The sequence below is a fragment of the Chrysemys picta genome, chromosome 8, assembly GCF_011386835.1.
Source record: "Chrysemys picta bellii isolate R12L10 chromosome 8, ASM1138683v2, whole genome shotgun sequence".
Taxonomy (NCBI): domain Eukaryota; kingdom Metazoa; phylum Chordata; order Testudines; family Emydidae; genus Chrysemys; species Chrysemys picta.
Window position 1 is genome coordinate 7,749,846 of NC_088798.1, and position 20,866 is coordinate 7,770,711.

The following is a 20,866-nucleotide window of genomic DNA, read 5'->3' on the forward strand; positions in this document are numbered from 1 at the left end:
TTAAGTGATCAGCAACATCCTGCCTGTCCTCTGAGCATCACCTTGAGGAGTATTATTACTTACATGGACCACCACAGCGCCTAGAGGCCCAACCAAGATCACGCTCCCGTTGTGCAAGGTGCTGTACAAACAAGTAATGAGAGACAGTACCTGCCCCAAGGAGATTTACAACTGAAATAAACAAAGGGGGGGGAAAGTGAAGGGATTTGTCCAAGGCCACACAGCAGCTCTGGAGCAGAGCTGGGAAGAGCAGCTAGGTCTCCTGATTCCTAATCCTAGGCACTGAACCAAGTTGCCGCTACTCCTTGATGTCACATTGATAATATGGAGGGATCTACTTTCACCCGGGAGCTGTAACCGTAGTTGGATATTGGTTAGCTCCTTTGTTTTTATTAGTAGAAAGATTTGTTAAAATAGATGTGAAAATAATGGACGTTTACACGGTACTTCCTTTTGCTAAATCACCATCCTAAGGCACAATGATGTTTTGAAAAGGGGACTGTTTACATTTAAATAAAACAATTGGTTTGGCGTGGAAATGGGGGACTCATGAACCTAATGTGCCTGGAGATTGAATGAAGAACGGGCTTTTTATGTTTTATTTGATTAAATATGAATATTTCTGGGCTCAGTGATGGAAACCGAAACCCAACAGCAGCTGCAGTAAATGCTTAAGAACAAACATGAAACTGATCAGAAACAAAGGGCCTGATTCTTCACAGCATCGCTCCCTCTTTACTCCGGTACAAATCCTTTGATTTCTATGCAGTTACTCTGGCGTCAAACTAGACTAGCATAGTCCAGACCCATCCCCAGAAAGTGAAACTGACCAGTCTCATTACTCCCGGTCCACTGAGTGAAGTGAAGAAGTACAACAATATGATCAGGGGCAAGAAGATAAAACAGATCTTTAAAACTCACTCATTTTTAATAATCTAGGGTGTTATTTGTAACACAGATAAGGGAAACAGTGCTTCACCTTTCAGCCGCAGCAATAGATTTTACGGTGTGATTTTTAGATGTAATCTAAGTACCTGGTGAACTATAGCATCTGCTGGTTCATGAATACCACGAGCACTGTTCACTTCAGGTCCATACGACAAGGTGATTTTGGAAATACAATAAACTGACAGCAGCCAGTGATCTAACTATGGCTTTTCGGAGGTGCTCATGGAGCACATGATCATTAATGTTACAGTAATGGCAAACTGTTCTGCAAACTTAACTCTCCCGGGCACTTGGCATGCCAGCTACAAGGCCATACTTAGATCAAAACTTGCAGTCAACTTACTATGTACCCAAAACATACCTCTCCAGCAATCTAAACACAGTCACCTTTATGCTGAAATTTGCCACACTTGATTGCGCCCTAAAAAAACCATTTCTGAGGTAAGGAAATGTGGAAAACAATTTTTTCCTAGGGTATAAAAAATTGAACCACTCTAATTTCAACAGGAAAAATAGTTCAAGTCTGCAACTTGGCATTGGCAGAGTCCACACTGATGACTAGTGTCCTAGGGCCTTCTTTTCCCTCCCTTGTTTGCAAAATGGGGCTACTACTTCAACTTACATCAGCTATCTAAGCCAGACAACAGAGAGCCAAGATCACATATGCCCTAAGCCCAATGTATTACCCGTTGTTAACAAATACAGAAACTGTCTGAGTCATTCTAACTCTTTAGGAATTTGTAATTCTTAGGCTATGCAAATGGTCCAGTAAACTCAAGAACGTGGTGTATATAAAAGAATAGACTTTAGAAAAAGTACATAATGGAGGGCAGATTATTGCCTTGGGATTCACAGTGCAAGCAAGACACCGTCTTTGGTCTTGGGCACTTTTATACACACAGATTATAGAGTCATAGAATTTTAGGTCAGAAGACACCAACAGATCATCTCGTCCGATCTGTATATCATGGGCCTATTATGGGCCACAGGCAAAGAACAGAAGGGACTGAGGTGCACCAATGCACAAGTTTAGGGCGACCATATTTCCCTATGCTGAATATGGGACACCTGGTAAAATTATCTGCATTCAAGCGAGTACAACAGCAGCCAATCAGAACTCTGCAGTACAAAGGTTCAAATTAACATCAAATTGACTGAGCCCATTAAAAAGAAATACTGTATAATTGGATTCTTTTTATTTACTTCTTATCTTTAAGGCTTTAGGGTTCACACGGGGAGAGGTGACACACACATACTCCTATACACCTCTCTCACACGGGTGAGGGGGTGTGACCAACGGACCTTCCCCTTCCTGCCCTGCGCTCTCTGCCCTCCATGCCTGGCTGGGCCCCTGGGACAGACCCACCTCTCCTGGTACCTGGCACAGTGTCTTCCTGAGGCAACATGTACGGGGGCACGCAGGGTCACATGCCCCCCTCCTCAGATTTCCGCCAGGGTTCACACCAGAATGTGGCCAGCAGCAGCCTTTCAGCACTGTGCGGGAGTGAAGGGACGGGAGCTGCTTCGGGGGGAAGGGATGACCTGGCCTGTGTCTTAGCAGAGTTCATCTCTTCTCTCCCCTCCCCCCCCCTTCTCCCCTGTGGCTGGAAGCAGCTTGTCCCTTCCTGCCCACACAGTGTGGAAAGGTAGCTAACAGCTCCCTTCCTGATCCCTGCAGGTGACTGTCTAAAGCCCAGAAGCATGAGATTTTAGGAACATAAGACATAAACTGGATGGGACCCCCTACCCATCACAAGCAACCCCATCATACAATCCCACTCCTAAATTTCTCCATCTCTCTCTCAACCCTAATTAAGTTATTTGCCCCCACAACTCCAATTTGGAGGATGTTCCAGAACCTCATCCCTCAGATGGTTAGGAACCTTCTTCTGATATCCAGCCTGAATTTGCTCATGGCCAGTTTACACCCACTTTTTCTTGTGCCAACACTGTCCTTCAGCTTAAATTGTTCTTCACCCTCTCTGGTGTTTACCACCCTTATGTATTTATAGAGAGCAATCAGCTCCCCTCTCAGCTTTCATTTCGCTGGCCTAAACAAGCCAAGCTCTTCAATTTCCTCTGATAAGATAGGGCCTCCATTCCCCCTCCTTAGTAGCTCTTCTCTGCACCTGTGCCAGCTTGAATTAATCTTTCTTGAACATGGGTGACCAGAATGGTATACCATATTCCAAATGAGATCTTACCAGTGCCGTGTACAATGGCATTAACTCTGCCCTGTCGCTACAGGAAATGCCTTACCAGGTACATCCTAGGATCTCAGGGATTTTTTTGAAGCTGCATCACATTAGTGGCTCATAGTCACCCTGTGATCGACCCACACACCCAGGTCTCTCTCTTCATCTCTTGCTTTCAACTGATGAACTCCCAGCTTATAACAGAAGTTCTTCTTATTCGACTCTAAGTGTATCACCTTGCACTTTGTACTATTGAATTTCACCCCACTTCCATTACTCCAATCTTCAAGGACATCCAGATCTTCCTATACAATATTCCAATCTTCCTTTGTATCGATGATGATTACCACACGCCTACTTTTTTATCCTAGGTTTGTCCACAGACTAAGCACTCAGCTGATAAGGGGTAGATTTTAACTAGTGACTCTGCAGCCTGCAAATGAAAGGGGAACAAATTTAATTGGATCTTATGTTGAAAGGGCAAGAAATAGAGGGTTATACATGTCCACATGCCAGGGATCAAAATAGGCTCATTGGAATTGAAAATGGTTACAAAACAATGGACTCTTCCTGCACTGCTGTAGCTGATGATCTAATTTTTACAATGTTTCCTAGGTATACAAGACGCACATTTTCCAAACAAACAATTAACAACTGATTAATTCAAATGTTTCAGTCTCTGAGCGGCACAAGTAACTGGCACCACGTTTGACATTTCTGGGAACGCCTGACAGGTTTGAAAGATAAAAACAGAAATCAAATGGCACAGCAGATAATGCAAGCGGAGGCGCTGGCAGTTAGGTAATGTACATGTTCCAAACCTAGGCCAATTATAAACAATGAAAACAAATTTACCACGTTATAGGAATGGTCCGAAATCCTTAGACATTAGCTGACAAGGTATTGATTTTTTGGTGGATACAACTGCCTATTTTAAGGACAAAAAGCACAAATTCAACCCCCCACCCCTGTGTGCACGCATGTGCGTGTACCATTTGCACCAGCTCATGCCATCATGGATGAGGGGGCCGTGTGTCACAGTGCTGCCAGGAGGACTTGACCTACTCACTGGGACAGAGCAATGGAAACGCATTCTGCTGCACTTGGGGAAGGCTCCCGGTTACTGCTGTGAGAAGCACCATCTTTCACCTTATACCGTGTGAAAAAGTGATTATTTGGGTCACTGGTTGTTACAAACCCCCGGAGGGTTGCGAGAAATCATTTCAGGTTGATCCAAAATGATTATTTTTAAAAAAAAAATCTTGCCAAGCAAAAAGTCGAAACCAATGTTTCGGATCCATTGAACCATTTTGTTTGGATTTAAAGCTTTTTCTTTTAACACCGTTTATATAAAATTGAGGGAAATTTCAAAACAAGACGTCAGCTTGAATCCTAACATTTCGTTTTGAAAAGGGTGAAACCAAAGGTTACGATTTTAATCTCATTTATTTTAACTGAAATGCTTTGGTGAAATCGACATGATTTTGCAAAATATGTCGGTCTACCCAAATCTGCATTTTTCACCCCAAAAAGTTTCGGTTGCAAACTTTTGCCCAGCTCTACTTGCAAGTGCTTCTCTCTCGGTCGCAGGCACAACCACTGCTATGTGGGTGGTGTCCCTCTGTCTCCCCTCATCCCATAGTGGCAAAATATCATATGTCAGGGCGTATATATTATAGAACGAAAGTCTGGATTAGACTGTCATGTTGACTATATTCCCATATCCACAGCTACAACCCAGACTTTGGGCCACCTGCATAGGAGCATAGGAACTCCTTCTGGGACTGAAGAGTTGGGGGAGGGGAATGGGAGGAAGGCAGGGAAGGGATGGAGCTTTGACTCCAGGATCCCACTTGCTAGGGAGTAGCTGAGCCAGCAGGGAGGAAGGGATAGTAACTTTACCAATGGATGGTCCAGGGCAACAGTAAATTTACTCCCCTCTTTGTTTCCTGGAGATAGTATGTTCCCCTGGCCTGCTCCTGGAGTACAGCGGTTTATACACCATCATTTGCTCATGGGAGTGCCTCAAGGCATGATCTAACCTTATGTGTTTTCTGCGGTTTGGGAGTGTGTTTAGTGTGTGCTTGAACTCCAGGGCTTCATTGTTCCAGCCGGGATTGTGATTTCTCAGCCCTTGACAGGGTAATTGTTGTAACATGGTATTTTTGCGAACCCCTCCGCTGGAGGCTAGCCAAGCAATGCAAATCTCCCAGAACGCCGTAAATGGATCCTTTTCATTGAACCCACGCAAATGTGTCACAGTTTAAAACCTGAAAGGTTTTCTTTAACGACAGCTACAAGTATCGGGATCTGCATAATACGTGCAGATGCATGTAGGAGTAAACTGACAGATTATAATTATCAATAGCAAAGGGGGAAAAACAAAAATTAATTCAAGGCAAAACATATAATTTGCCTTTAAATTGTAAGAGTGCTTCCATTTCTAATGCAATTTGCCGCCCTGGAAATCAGATTAAAGTTGTTTGAATTCTCAGCAATTTTTTTAAAATACATTGACCTACTTGGGAAAGGAATGCTGATTTTTAGAAACTGATGTAGCCTGGTGCTGTCTGAACACAAAAGAGTAGGCAGCAGGTAAATGATACTGTCACGAGGCATAATTTCTGTGTTAGCTTGTGACGTATCCCAAGGCATCACCCATGGATGGCTACAACCTGACAAAAACTATTTCCCCATGTTTATTTTCCCCCCTTACAGTTCCTCACACCTTCTTGTCAGCTGCTGGAAATGGGCCATTTTGATTACCACTACAAAAAGTTTTTTTTCTCTCCGGCTGGTAATAGCTCACCTTAACTGATCACTCTCGTTATAGTGTGTATGGTAACACCCATTGTTTCATGTTCTCTGTGTATATCTCTTCCTACTGTATTTTCCACTGCATGCGTCTGATGAAGTGGGTTTTAGCCCGCAAAAGCTTATGCTCAAATAAATTTGTTAGGCTCTAAGGTGCCACAAGTACTCCTGTTCTTTTTGCGGATACAGACAGGCACGGCTGCTACTCTGAAACCTATAGAATAGTTGTAATTCATGCTGGTGACACCTGTTGGTAGGAAGTGGGAACTGCACCTACCACAGCATTCCCATGTCGTCGTAATAAAATTCACAAGAAGAAGTTTGCTATTCTCCTCTTCTGGGAAGGATCCTGATTTGTTAATGGGAAATGTTGAGAACAGGTTTGTTTTCTCCTTATATTATTTATGTGATTTCTCCCCGCCCCCCTTCTTATGGGCAGGGTGTAGTGGAGAGAGAAGGAAAATATATCATTTATTTAGCAGTGTCTGTGCAGGAAGCACTGCCAATAGCACTTACAAACTGGATGCTTTTCAGTGTCTCAAGAACTAACTAAGTCTACTTGCTACCTCTTGTGTAGAGAAGTGTGAGCTGTTGACATTACAAGCAGCCCTAGGAGGTTAAGAGCCCTGAGCCCTCTGTGGGCAAGAGAAGCAGCCTGACTTGCAGATGCCTCGAGGGGGAAGGCTCCAAGGAAGTCTCTCATTAAAGTCACAAGTCAGTTTTATTTCTTATTAACAAGGCACCAAAAGGAAGGAGTGGAGGCACTCAAACCATGCACACACAGCTCTGAGCGGCTGTGGCCATTTGTCAGTGCTGCTGGAATGTAAATCTGGAATCGGAGTCACTTTTCCATCAGCAGATGTGGAAGACTGTACGTTTGACTTGACTATTTCTGGCCTATGGAGACGGTTAATTGAATCGAATTTACTGAAAGGTCCAGAAAGTCGGTTTTTTCAATTAGTATAAGCATTTGGTGGGCAAACCATTGCCTTTTCTTGTGTCATGTCACTGCACCAGTAGGGCAGCATGGCTAACAATGCACCAATCTCATCTCTTTCCGTAACCAAGGACTCATGGCTAAAACAAATAGGGACAGATTCTGATCTCACCCCAGTGTAAATCCGAAGCAACTCCACTGGAGGCAGTGGGATTTTTCAGATTTATCCCAGTATAATTTATATTGAAGTTTGACCCATCGGGTGCGCCCATATGAGTTTTCCTTCTACGGTGTAAAGGGACTGACTCCCAACTCTCCAGTACAGTTTATTACTAGCATTAGGAACCAGCTGCATGATTTACCACACTCTGCACTGCTCCTCTAGCTTCTGTCTGGTAGCACCAAATCTGGTGGGTGAATATAGAATCATAGAATATCAGGGTTAGAAGGGACTTCAGGAGGTCATCTAGTCCAACCCCCTGCTCAAAGCAGGGCCAATCCCCAACTAAATCATCCCAGCCAGGGCTTTGTCAAGCCTGACCTTAAAAACCTCTAAGGAAGGAGATTCCACCACCTCCCTACATTTATATTGGCTACCCTAAGACTATGGAAGGAACTGGTCCCGGACGTTCCCTATCTGAGACAATCCCTGCTGGTCTTTAGAAATACATTGAAGACCATTTTAGTCTGTACATGTTCTCGTGCCTGAGGAGTGATTAGGCAGATGTGATGGTATGTGAGGTGTAGTATCTGTATCCTATTGTATTTGCAAAGCATTGGGTGGAACCTCAGCACCTTAGCAGGAGCACCTAACAGTTACAATTATTATTCTCTATTGGAACTAGATTGTGGCTTTGCTACATGCCTATGTATGGGATGGCATGGAGCAGTGATGTCCCAGGAACAGCCCAGGGAAGAAATTGTGCCTTGGAGGCATAATTCCCTCCCTGCTTCCCCATTGGCCCAGGGAAGGGATAAATTTGCTGCTATCCTACATCCCCAGTAAATGACCCCCTTCACCACGCCAACTCCACTGCACTCACTGGAGAGTTGGAGAAATAGAGTCAGGGCTCCACCTGTTCTTCAGCCCTCCCTGCCCACTTGCTCCATGTGGGAGCTGTCGGCGTGAAGTGCTCTCATTATTCATACTCCACTCCTACACATGCAGACCAAGGCCTGGGCAGCCCAGGTAGGGGTGTGAAGATGGCTCTTACTTCTCCTTACAGGCATGTAGGCCAAGGGACAATTGAGCCCTTAGGCACAGATTCCCAAAGGTATTTAGGAGCCTAACGTTCACTGATTTCAGTGGAAGTTAGGAGCCTAAATATCTTGGAGGAGCTGGGCCATAGTGTTCCTCCTAAAAACAATCAAAAAATGTTTTACTAAGAGGCTTCCCAGAGTTGGATGCAGCAGCAAATAAGCAGAGTGAAGAACAACATAGGAAGATGAAGAGGAGGAAAGAAAACAGCGGTTTAGTGTTTTCTACGAAACAAGATGGTGGTCTCAGTCCCGATTCCCATAGCATGTATGAAAACTGGCCACAGTATTATTGATGCGGTTCTTGAAGTGTACAGAGTAGGGATTTAGAAAGACCACTACAGAGGGAATTCCACTAGCCAAGACTGGAAGCATCAAGGTATAAACAAGAACGTCAGCATAGGCTGGATCAAAGTAAGGGACACCGTCTGGGACAACATGATAAACAAAGGAAGAAATAGAAGGAAAATACAAGAATGGGCTCAAGAACGTCTCCAAGGCTCATGCCCAATCCTACCCAGGAACCTATCCTCACCTATCTCCATAAACCCTATGAAATAAATGGCCTTTCCATCTTTACCAGGAGGTTATTACATATGGACCAAGGAGCACAGGAGCCAGTTCCAGTGTCCTGGAACCAGCCCCACCTATAATAAGGGGGATCTAGCCCCCCACTTCTCTTGGGGGGAGGGATAGCTCAGTGGTTTGAGCAGGGGCCTACTAAACCCAGTGTTGTGAGTTCAATCCTTGAGGGGGCCATTTAAAGATCTGGGGCAAAAATCTGTCTGGGGATTGGTCCTGCTTTGAGCAGGGGGGTAAGACTAGATGACCTTCTGAGGTCCCTTCCAACCCTGATATTCTATGGTTCTTACACAACTGTGGCAGAATTTGAGAGTTACTGAGGAGCGTAAAGGAGAAGAGCACAATAAGGAATGGAAGTCACGTACCCTTCGCTTTATCAACAGGTCTCTCATAAAGCCATTAGAACTTTCTAAACTGTATTCTTCTGGTCTGTGTGCACTTAACACACCCTTAGATAGCAGCCTGTGGCTGCAAGGTGAGCTGTATCTTAGATTTAGTCCCTCTGAAATGTTCCAAGTCCTTCACGCTAAGCTGGTATGTTGTCTGCTCAAACAGCTCTAACAGACCAATGATTTCTAATTCTGAGGTTTCTGGTGCTTAATTAGTGATTCCCAGGACACATATATCCTCACTCCATAATGTGTCTAGTGTTTCCAGCAATGCTTTTAATTCATTAGTGCACATATGAGGACATTACAACCTTTCCCCCACATTGGGTCATCTAAACACACACTTACATATTTTAAAAGGGAAGCTTAGCCTCTAGGAAAATAACCACTTCTCTCCCAGATGATGCAGGCCCTTGGCTGTTTTTAAGGTGTAGAAGGGGATGCTGGTTTGGAAATCAGGGAAGTATTCCAGGAGCAGGGAACCAGGGCAAATCAGGACTTACTGCCTGAAACTAGTCCTAGTGAGAAATGATCCCTGAGCTCTGGGATGCACTTCCCTTGGGAGCTAAGCTAAAGGCTCAGACACGGGGAGGCGGAAGGCTAGCTGGCCAGATGCAGATGTCTATAGGGGTCAGGGAGGCAGAGGTGAGGAGCAGGCATGGAGCAAAGTGAGGGTGGAGTTGGGTTGGGACACCCTGTGGTGGCAAAGGACATGGAAGAGCTGGAGGGAGCTGGTCTCCTGTGGGGAGGATGGGGACAATTACCCTTTTAAAGAGAAGTATGAGAAGCGGGAGGGGGCTGGAGTCCCCACTGAAGGGTGAGGAGAATACGACAATTATCCTCATCCTGTAATTCACCATGGATGTGCACTAAGGGATGCAACAGGGATGGGGGAGAAAGAGTCGAGTCGGTGGGTCTGAGATTAGTTTCTAGCCTCCAGATGTTCACAACACAAAATGCCCCACCACAATCGACACACTTGTTGGCAGACTCAGCAGCAACTTCAAGGACTGACATCCCATCTTAACTTTAGCAGTGGCCCCTCCTGTACCGGACAGAGCCTCATTGATGGACGGGGCATGAGTCAGTATAAGGGAAATGTCGACCTGCCTCATCTGCACAGTTTTTGTACCAGGATAACGATTTCACTTAGGGCAGTGATTTTTAACCAGAGCAGTTGTGTCAGTGCAATCCCTCCTGTGGATGCAGTTATATCAGTATAGAGATCCCTCATGGGGAAAGCTGTTCCCTTTCATCCTGGAATAACGGCATCTGTGCTAGGAGGCAGAGGGATTGTACCACTTTATTTACCGGTAGAGTTAAAGTGGTACAACTTTTGTGTGTAAGTAGCTGGCTGGTGAGCGTGTTACAGGTCCCTCTGTGTGCCAATTTGCAGAGAGATGAATCGTTAGCGTTCCCCACTTCAGCTCAAGCTGTAGCTCTGGAAGCCTCTGGTTCAATTCCTGGTGCGTTGGCCAAAATAGTGGCCATCACATGTAAACAAGGCCTTCCACTTCCAATGGTCTAGGGCAGTGGTTCTCAAAGCCGGTCCGCCACTTGTTCAGGGAAAGCCCCTGGTGGGCTGGGCCGGTTTGTGTACCTGCCGTGTCCGCAGGTTCGGCCAACTGCGGTTCCCACTGGCCGCGGTTCACCGCTCCAGGCCAATGGGGGCTGCGGGAAGGGCGGCCAGCACATCCCTCGGCCCGCGCCACTTCCCGCAGCCCCCATTGGCCTGGAGCAGTGAATCACGGTCAGTGGGAGCCGCGATCGGCCAAACCTGCGGACGCGGCAGGTACACAAACTGGCCCGGCCCGACAGGGGCTTTCTCTGAATAAGCGGCAGCGGCCCTAGTTTGAGAACCACCCGTCTAGTAGATCTGTCGGTAAACAGATGATTTTAAGTGGCAGGCAGCCTGGTCCAGGGCATTAGATTAGGTGTCAGGGAACCTCAAATCTATTACTAGAGATGTCTTTGACTTCAAATGTAGCCAGGGGCAAGTCATTTCCATGTTCTATGCCTAAAATTCTCCGTCTGTCAGATGGGGACAGTGCCACTTAACTCTTGGTGCTTTGAGATCCTCTGATCAAATGCGCTACATAAGTGTCACAGACTATTATTATTTTAAGGCCTGTCAATCCAGCACCATTCAGCAGCACTAATTCCCTCAAACAACCATTGTTCCATGTATAGTAGCTGGCACAAAGGATCCAATTAGTTTCCTTTCACATATGTATTAACTTTTTGCCGCCTTCCTTTCATGAGTATGGAGAATCTGGTAATGTTATAATGTATTTTCATAAACTGTAGTCAAAACATGTCCTGGTTCAAGTGAATATCTGTGCCATATAATTAGCCCCCATTACATAGATATTTGGTACCATTTTATATATTCAGATCCATTTCTTTTGTCATTTCCGAGCCAAGGCATAATTAAAGCTTCAAAACTCTCTTCCCAGTAGTAGCTCTAGGACTTTCTCCTTGAACATGTTTCCAGTTAACATGACAGCTTCAAAGAAATACTTCATTTCATTCACCTCTGTGTGTGTGTGTACACACACACACACACACACACACACACACGGCCGTCCTTAGGATTTATGGGGCCCTACACAGCATTGTTAAACTGGTGTCCCTGTGCCCGACTTGCTCTTAGCAACACAAACATAAGCTTACTGTATTGGAAAACTTGCCACATGCACTTTATTTAAAACAGTTTAAACAAATGAAGCACACTCTAATGCTGATGGACTATACTTGCACTAAAGAAGAAAAAATTCTGATTTATTCACAGAATGTGCGGAGAGTCCCGGTCCCCCGCAGAGACCTGACCCCCAGACCCTCTCCCTTCTGCCTACTAAGGACACTGCAGTGCACCCCGGGTGAACAGGAGCCAGCCTGCTCCTACCTGCGGTCCCGGTCATAGGCCCGGACTCCGTGGATGGGTGCTTCGGGGCTGGAGCACCCACAGGGAAAATTTAGTGGATGATCCAAGCTCCCCCTCTCTGTCCTTCCCCCCCCCATGCCTCTCGTGCGCTGGCAGCCCTGCGCTTACCAACTCCTCCCCCTCCCTCCCAGCACTTCTGGAGCAGGATGAGGTGGGGCGGAGGTGGAGCAGGGGTGGGAAGAGGCGGAGCGGAGGCAGGGCTTGAGGAAGGGGTGGAGTGGGGGCTGGGCCTGGAGCGGAGCGGGGGGCGAGGACCCCTCAGCAAGATGAGAAGTTGACGCTGTGGTCCCGGTGATGCCCCAAATTTTTGGGTGCGCTACAGAGCTGCGTATGCTGCATATACCTAAGGACGGCCCTGTATACACACACACACACACACACACACACACACACACACACACACACACACACAAGAGCTATGATCATATGTTATGTAAATAAGCCCATTATACAAATAGAAAAGGCATTTGTCTACTTACTTACTGGGAGAATCTGATATATTTACTGAGCTTTCAGGACATTAACAACATGGATCACTTAAAATCTATTCCCTAAACATACATCGTCTCTGGGGTACGTATTAGCCAATATGTAGAAATTTACAGTAGTATGCGATAGTAGTCTAGGCAAAAGAATCCTCCCCCTCCTCCCCCCCAGTAGAGAGCTGAGGGGGTAACAAAAGAAATTGACACTGTGCAAAATGATTCTATACATGTATATACTTCCCTTCTGGTGTATCTGTCTCTATAGAGATGGGCATGGATGTCTGAAGAGATTACAATGCTTCTGTTAGCCCTGACAGTGGCTCTTTAATTTAAAAAATAATCCTTACGCTGAGGTAACTGAGTAGTGCTACTGAAGGGCATTACACTGCCTGGTGGTAATTAGGTTCTGTAATAGGTTTGGCTTCCCAGACTCAGAGGCAGTGGACACTAGGAGTCTGGAAGAAATGATACATTCAGTTTGAGGAAAAGAGAGGAGGAAGATGCTAGATGCTTTTCATTGCCAGCCCTGCTGGTCTCAGCAGAAGGACAGCAATAAGAACTGCACAGCTGGTGATCCCCCTTCATCCCGGCCACAAACTGTTATGTCAAAGTCATCAGTGGAGAAAGGGAGATGGAGAACGTTTCAACAGTTACTCCAGCAGAACGGGTACAATCTGACCATGTCAATAAGCATCTCCCAAAATGGCTGCAAGTGGAACATACTTAAGACGCAGCGTTCTCAAAAGAATCTCTGACAGCTGGTCTGTGGCCTAGACTGAAATGTGCTATAGAAATATTGTCACTAGAGCTGGTCAAACGTTTTCCATCCGGACATTTTTCCCTCCGAAAATGCCGACTTTTCTCAACTGACGCATGTTCCTGCAGAAACCTCATTACAAAATGAATCAGAACCAAGTTTTGGCCTTATGGGAATAGAAGATAAAATAAATTTAAAAACAAAATAAAAAAGTCAGCACTGAAATATTTGGATTGACCCAAAGATAGTTTTTTTCTGAAAATGTAATTTGGCCGAAAATTTCCAAATTCTTTAGTTTTTCTCCAAATAAGAATGAAAGCAAATGTCAAAATTGCAGCCGTTCCTAGGAAATGGAAATGCCAGTCCTGCTTGGTCTGCTTGTCACTTTTCACAGTGCTTTGTGCGTTCAAAGCATTGTATTTATTATAATCCTCCCTGGAGAGCTAAGTCTATTATCCTTGCTTCACAGACAGTGAAACCGTGTGTATTTCTACACTTCAGGCTGTGGGTGTAATTCCCAGCTCAAAGAGACATACCTGTGCTGGCTCTGTTTTAGCTAGTGCTCTAAAAACAGAAGTGTAATCACAGCAGTGTGAGCGGTGGGAAGGGCTCGCGGCTCCTGGTACATGCCTAAGGTCTTGAATGGGATCGTATTCGGGGGAGCTAGCCGTTCTTGCATATCATACCAGCACGGCTACACAATATTTTTAGCGAGCTCTCTCAGTAGAAGCTAGCGCTGGTATGGCTCCTTGAGATAGAGCTGAAGGTGTAAATCCTAAAGTGCAGATGTACCCTGAGGCACAGAAAGGTGAGGTGAATTGCCCAAGGCTATGTAGCAGGCCAGTGCCAGAGCGGAGATGAGAAACTGGGAACTTGAAATGCTCCGCTCATGTCCTCTTTAGTTTACGCTGCCTTGTAAGGTGGTTTCACCCCATTTCCTAGTAGACATGTGTCTGCATCACAACAGCCATTACAACTGGTCCCGAGGGCCGAGGAACCATAAATATACATGTGACTAACCCCAGGGTCTGTTCACGGTTGTCAGATTATCAGCCTGCTTCAGCAGCGAAGCTAAGTGTCAAGTGGACCTGAAGCATTAGCTGCTCTCTCCCTGTTCAAAGTGATCCCTTCGTTCAGGGCTGAGGCTCATTGGCAGGGCGGTGTGTGGAATCTATCACACTACTGCCGGTACCAGACTTGGTCTGAAGAGAAACAGAGCCGTTTCCCCCGAGCACCCAAGATTTCACTTCCAGAATGAAAGGTATTTAAAATACAGCAGGTCTGATTCTCCTCTCTCTTACACTGGTGTAAATTAGGAATAAGTCCATTGAAGACATTGCAGTTTGGCGTACAGCTAGCAGGAGAGAAGAATTCAAGCGTGAGATCTCCAAAATCCCTGGAATAATATTTTAGGCATAACCCAGGTCTTTTTCAGATCGTAACTGCTTGGTTTAGAAAGAAATTTCAATAAAATAAAAAAGAATTAGAATAACAAACTTATTAGAAAGCCACAATCCCGTAGATACCAGCGAAGTGTAGTCAGGAAGGGTATTAAAAATGTAGTCCTGGTAAAGCAAGAGAAACAAACGTAAAAAGAGCTGAGATCACTTTCTGACCTACCGTGTGTTGGGGATAGGTGCCAGTGGTCTCTCTGATATGGTGTTTAGCCGGTAGTAATCCGAGAATGTTCTGGCCACATTTCTCCCTAACTTCATATCTGTGAGTTTTTAGTTAAGGAACTTCTTTGAAAAGGACTTGGGGGTGAGGGGAAACAAGCAGAGTGTAAAGGTAAATTACTGTTATTTGATGCATGAACAAGTTTTACATTAACCATCCCACAATGCCAAAAGCGTCAGGGCAGGGTCAACAAAATAACTTATGTCAGCAGCTAAAGTGAGTGTCGTCTGGTTTGCTTCTTGTTTTCATAGGCAGAAAATACGTTGCATGAAATCATAAAGGGAAAGAAACAGGCCCCTCTGATGTACTTCGCAAATGTCACTGGGATCTCAGCATACTTTCCTCTCTCATGAGGGAAAGTAAATACCCAAGAAGTTTAATCAGGCACGGTGCACATTAACTTGCTTCTCCTGGTCCAGGGTATCCTCCTGCAGGAAAACAGCCAGCATCTCAGCAGTACTGCACTTGCCTCCAGGAGCTGAGATCTAGAATTTCATGGTATGAACGCTAAATGGTTCAGTACGCAACCTCAAAGGTGGGAGCTGAAACATTGGCGTGGGTTCATCTTGAGCTGCACACACCTGCTGACCTAGGAAGGAGCTCCTGTACTTTGGTTCTGTGGTGTAATTCCTGACCTAGAGACTTGGATTTGAAAACAGAACTGGGAGGTACACGGTAGAGACTAATCCTTGGAACTGGGAAGGGGGGAGGGCATTGCACAAAATTACCTACTCTGTCTCTAATCCCCATGAATTTCACCGAATGCCAACCTTAACATTCAGTACTAAGTAGACACTGCGCTATCAGAGGGCCTGTGCATCTTGCTGAGATGTTACAGCAAGGCAACTGCTCTGAGCCTTCACTAAAGTGATTGACTTGGTAGAAATTAAACAATCCAGGGTCGTTTTTTTTAAAAAAATGGGAACACTGTTGTCCTGGACAATGTTTGCATTGGGTGAAATGCATCCCGGTGCTGAGGGTCAGCACAAGGCAGTTCTCTGGGCTTGCCTTCAACACTGGGTGAATTTCACCCATTATGAATGAAACAGGTTTCATCATCTATGGCTCTGCCCTGTGAGATTTTACTGAGGACATAAAGACTGCTATGTTTGCCTACGCAGTCATGAACTGCTGGCCTCCAACGAGCACTTGGGGATAATCAAAGCCAAAACACTATATATATAAAAAAAATCTAAATTCTACTCTGCAGTATTTTTCAAGGTGTCCATTGGCCAGTGACAATAACTACTGTTTCAGTGGCAGTTACACAGTATGTGAGCTGGGAACCTCATTGTACAGAACCTGGTGAATCGAAATTGACCACAACACTCCTTCCATTGTAGCTGCTCCGTGCCATTTTCCTTTGCCAGTTTAGGAAAATCAATCTCTTTCGGTTTTATTTTGTAAAATTATATCAATTAGCTGCTGGTGCTTCCATTAGAAGGAAATTCTGGAATTGCAACGTGTCAGGGGTTTTTAAGCCACTTGCATAAAGATGCCAGCTTCTAAATGAAGCTTTTCTTATCCACCTACTCACCTTAGGATATCAGAACAAATGAGATTGAGACATCAGGTTCATGCAGCCTGGTCAGAACCCTATCCATTTTTTTTTTCCAGAAAGGGGGAAAGATTAACTCGGAATAGTCGAAAGTTTTGACTCTGTGACTGGAAGCTGGAAATGTTATAAACAGATGTGACCCTAAGAGGCCTGGTAAATTAGCTAAGGTCTAGTTGTGGTAGATGACCCTTGATGACTGTTCAGAATTGCAGTCCGGCCAATCCTGGATCGGGTTCCTCCTATATAGTTTCCAGTGCTTTGCCTAGTAGTGTTTTAAGTGGCTCCACTACTTCTACTGAAAGTCTGTTTCAAAAGGCTTCTCCAATAGGACTTTAATGCTAATGTTCAACCTACCACTTCACATGCTGTTGACATCTATACTGTATATCCTATGGGCTCTGTTATACCACTCAGGACAATCAGAACTATAAATCTGGGAGTATGCATGGGCTGTGGGGGTGTTACCTATGTGTGTAATAGTCAGCCTAGGAGAAAATTAGCATAGCTGGAGTATAAGGTAAGTTTCCTTGCATTCTGGCTACATATTACAAGGCTACTGCCTGTATGTGCATGGAAGTGTGATGTTAGAGAGTCAGAAGATCCTATCACTCCATAGAGGCAGCATCTCTTGGAAAGAGTTTTCTCATTGTTGCTGGAATTTGGGGATGGTTGGGGTTTTTTTATGATCCTGCAGATGCTGAACTCAAAGCAGCAGCAAAGTTTATGAGTTCCAAGTAGCTGGAGAAAGAAGAGGAGAGGGCTGTTAAACATTTATGGCTTGATTTTATGCTTTCTTTCATTTTGCCCAGCACATTAAAAACACTGAGCAATAACTGGACCCAGGAAAGTCTCCAGGACATTTTGTCAGGGCTAATGTCTTTAGATTCCTCTGATAGAATCAGCCCCCACTGTCCTCCTCTTTGTCTTTCTTTGTTGTAGGTGCTGTGGTGGTGGGAAGTGCCTGACTGACAACACTGGGGAGGGAAGCCCTCTATTTACATCTACAGAACAGGTGCAGCCTAGGCAACCATCATGCTAGCTTCTCCATGATACCCCACCATTGTGTTTCAATGGAGAGGTCCATTTTTACAGCTGCCTCTTGTCAGTCTCCATGCCCGATACAGACCTCTATGTCTTTGCTAAGGCTGCCAACAGACTGTTCTCAGTGGCACCAGATGACAGAACAAGGAGTAATGGTCTCAAGTTGCAGTGGGGGAGGTTTAGGTTGGATATTAGGAAAAACTTTTTCACTAGGAGGGTGGTGAAGCACTGGAATGGGTTACCTAGGGAGGTGGTGGAATCTCCTTCCTTAGAGGTTTTTAAGATCAGGCTTGACAAAGCCCTGGCTGGGATGATTTAGTTGGGAATTGGTCCTGCTTTGAGCAGGGGGTTGGACTAGATGACCTCCTGAGGTCCCTTCCAACCCTGATATTCTATGATTTTATAATTCTATGATTCTATGAAGGGAAGCAGCAAGTTTGGGAAAGTACAGGAGAGGGTCTGTTCTTGCACATTAGCTGCCAAATTTTGCACACGCAAGAGGTTCAGATAAGGACATAAACTTTTGGATCCTCATCCGAACCAAGCCGAATGCCCCCGACTTCTTACTATTTATTATTATTCACATTTCTAAGGCACCCACCATTGGAAGAGCGAGGCAACTGAGGCAGTCATCCATTACTTGTTTTCAATCAAGATTTGCTGCTCCAATTGTGCGCCTGCCTGCTTCACAGCCCCCAGTATTCTGTCTGCACCAGGACGCAGTAACAATCTCCATTTGGAACCCAGTTAGCAGTACAAGTCATTAGTGGAGAAACTAAGTGTTGCTGCTTTAATAGCTCACTAATCATTTAATAATGTCACTACTGCAGAGCGCAGTGGCACCATCCATCAGCTTTTGTTTTGCTTTTTAGAAATTCAGGGTCATTCTACTTCCCAGGGTGTGGATTCTCTCTCTTTCCCCTCTCACGAAGCACAGCAAACTGCTTTAAATAATTAGAAGCAGGACGGCTCCTTCAAGTTTGCATCTCATTTTCATAAGGTCTGATGTCATTTCTTTGGACCAGGAAGTGAAGCTTTGGTGACGAGGAGGATTTGACAAGGGCAAACCAGTTAGCAGCCCCTGTTCGTCTTTGATAAGTCCTGTGGGGTCTCTGCCAAGCAGATCACAGTTCTGTTTTTATGTCTCATCTAGAGGACAGCACCTCCATCAATTTGAAACACTGTGCTGGGTTATTAGTTTATGGAATTCATCCAAGTTTAGTCCTCAGCAGGATTTAAAACATTGACCTTCCAGTCCAGAGGCACCACTTACCAGACCTGCGTACGCCTTTAGTTTAGGCAAACACATCTAAGTTACCCTAAAGAAAGGGAAGGGGCACAAAGGGAAAGAAAAATGAGATGCGCGGAGAAAAAAAGATTAAATCTTTGGAATAGCTCAAATTAGAAATCGGAGGTTGCTCTCTATCAGACAACACTGAATTCTCCAGCAAGTCTCAAGCCACCACAACAAAAATCATATTGTTTATGAAAAGAGGAAGACATTTTTGGCTCCCAGATGATGGTGGGCAGCGAGTGTATTGTCAGCTCCCTATTATCTCAGGAGATATAGATGATGTTTTCCTGTACATTTAGAAGCACTCCCATCAATGGATAGAAGCCACTTCTAACTGCCATTCTGAATGAGGATGCTAATTGGAAATGGCGTTAACTGGCTTTAAACCACAGCATTATATCATGCTAGGGTGGATCAGCCCTGGTGTAATAATTTATTAGCACTATTTTCTCCTCCTTTCAGTTGTTTGTTCCCATTGTTTCTATGGAGCTGAAATTAATCTTTCATCACTAATCCAGTGCTGCCCTGGTCTGATCTGATTGCGAGCATAACAGTCAGGTTAGATACAATGATAAAAGTGACGAAGAGTGGGAGTTTTTGGAGAGACGGTGTCCTGGGAGCTTTTCTTTTCGAGCCATCACCATGTAACACACATACCTGTGCAAAGCTGAACAGCGAGTGCTGATTTTCTGGGCAAAACAACACATCCTTCCTCGCAAAAAGCTACTTCTGGGAAGCATAAAAACTGTGGCTGATCATAGGCTTAAGTATGTTCTAGTGTATCCGGAAATATATGTAAATCTGATACACAGAAATCGTTAGCAATGGGGTAACTTGCTAAAAGGTCAGAGGTTTTGAGGCCTAGCTTCTTCCCATTGATGCTTATGGCAAAACTCCCATTGATCAGTGGGAACAGGCCTGGGTCCTTAGGTTGGGAAAGCACCCTGAAAGCCTCAGATGATTGAATATCTGAACCTCCTGGGTCTGCATATCTCAAACAGGCTTTTTGGTCAGAGTTATGGCACTTTAAACCAAGGCTGGATGTCTCTCTAAGAGATATGGTCTACCTCAGCCACAAGATATGGGCTTGATGTGGGAATTACTGGGTGAGGCTCTCTGACCTGTGTTATTATGCAGGTGGTCAGACTAGATGATCATAATGGTCCTGTCTAGCTTTAAATTCTATGAATCTATTAACTTCCTGCATCTGGTCCGTCTGGACATATCAGAAGAGCTGGCTGTCTCCCAGTATTCCAACATATATCACATCACAGTAGGTATATTCCCATGTCCTCTGTCTCTGGTTCCAGTCAGGGCCTGGAAGCACAGAGGCTCATGAAAACACAACAGAATGGCAAATTTGGTTCTTCTTTGTTATTCTTCAGATGTGTTTCCTCAGCGATTCCTGGCTGACCTTTGCCTCCTCAGTGTATAGGCAGGAATTATGCACAATCCAACAACATGCATTTTTCTCCTAAGGAAAATCCCCAGTGATTATGAATTACAGAATCGTTACCATGCACATAAAGCAAGTGAGTAATGCTTAAATCAATATGTAAATAAATAAATAAATGCAAATACAGCCAAAATAATACCGGATGCACAACAGGGTGACTAGATGGTTTGATATCTGACTCCACATGTGATTGATCGAAAGGAGAATGATTTTGCAGAAATATTCTATATACACAGGACCTGATTTCTCATAAACACTAATGACTACATAAGTTATATTGACATCCAGAGCTGAGCAAATCATTCTTTTTTCAGTTGGGTGGTTGAACTGAAAAATCCGAAAAAAAGAATCATTTGTTTCAAACTGAAACTGGATTTTTTTTTTGTTGTTGTTTTTCATTTTTCTCACCAAAACAAACAAACAAAAAAAAAACACCACATTTTTTTTGGTTGAGGTTGATTGAAATGTTTTTGCATGTTGATGCATAAATAACATTTTGCTTCAAAAATATTGTTTTGAAACGAATTATCAA

At 44.6% G+C, this 20,866-nt stretch overlaps 1 protein-coding gene across 1 annotated transcript in view; it reads right to left on the reverse strand.

The window, feature by feature from the left end:
* The window catches only part of AGBL4 (AGBL carboxypeptidase 4), a 1,392,624-nt gene that overhangs the window by 5,184 nt on the left and 1,366,574 nt on the right, over positions 1 to 20,866 (reverse strand). Inside the window, exon 12 of the mRNA XM_005284894.5 lies at positions 14,929 to 15,025. Coding sequence (XP_005284951.2) covers positions 14,929 to 15,025 — 97 coding nt within the window. The remainder of the gene's footprint in view (positions 1 to 14,928; positions 15,026 to 20,866) is intronic.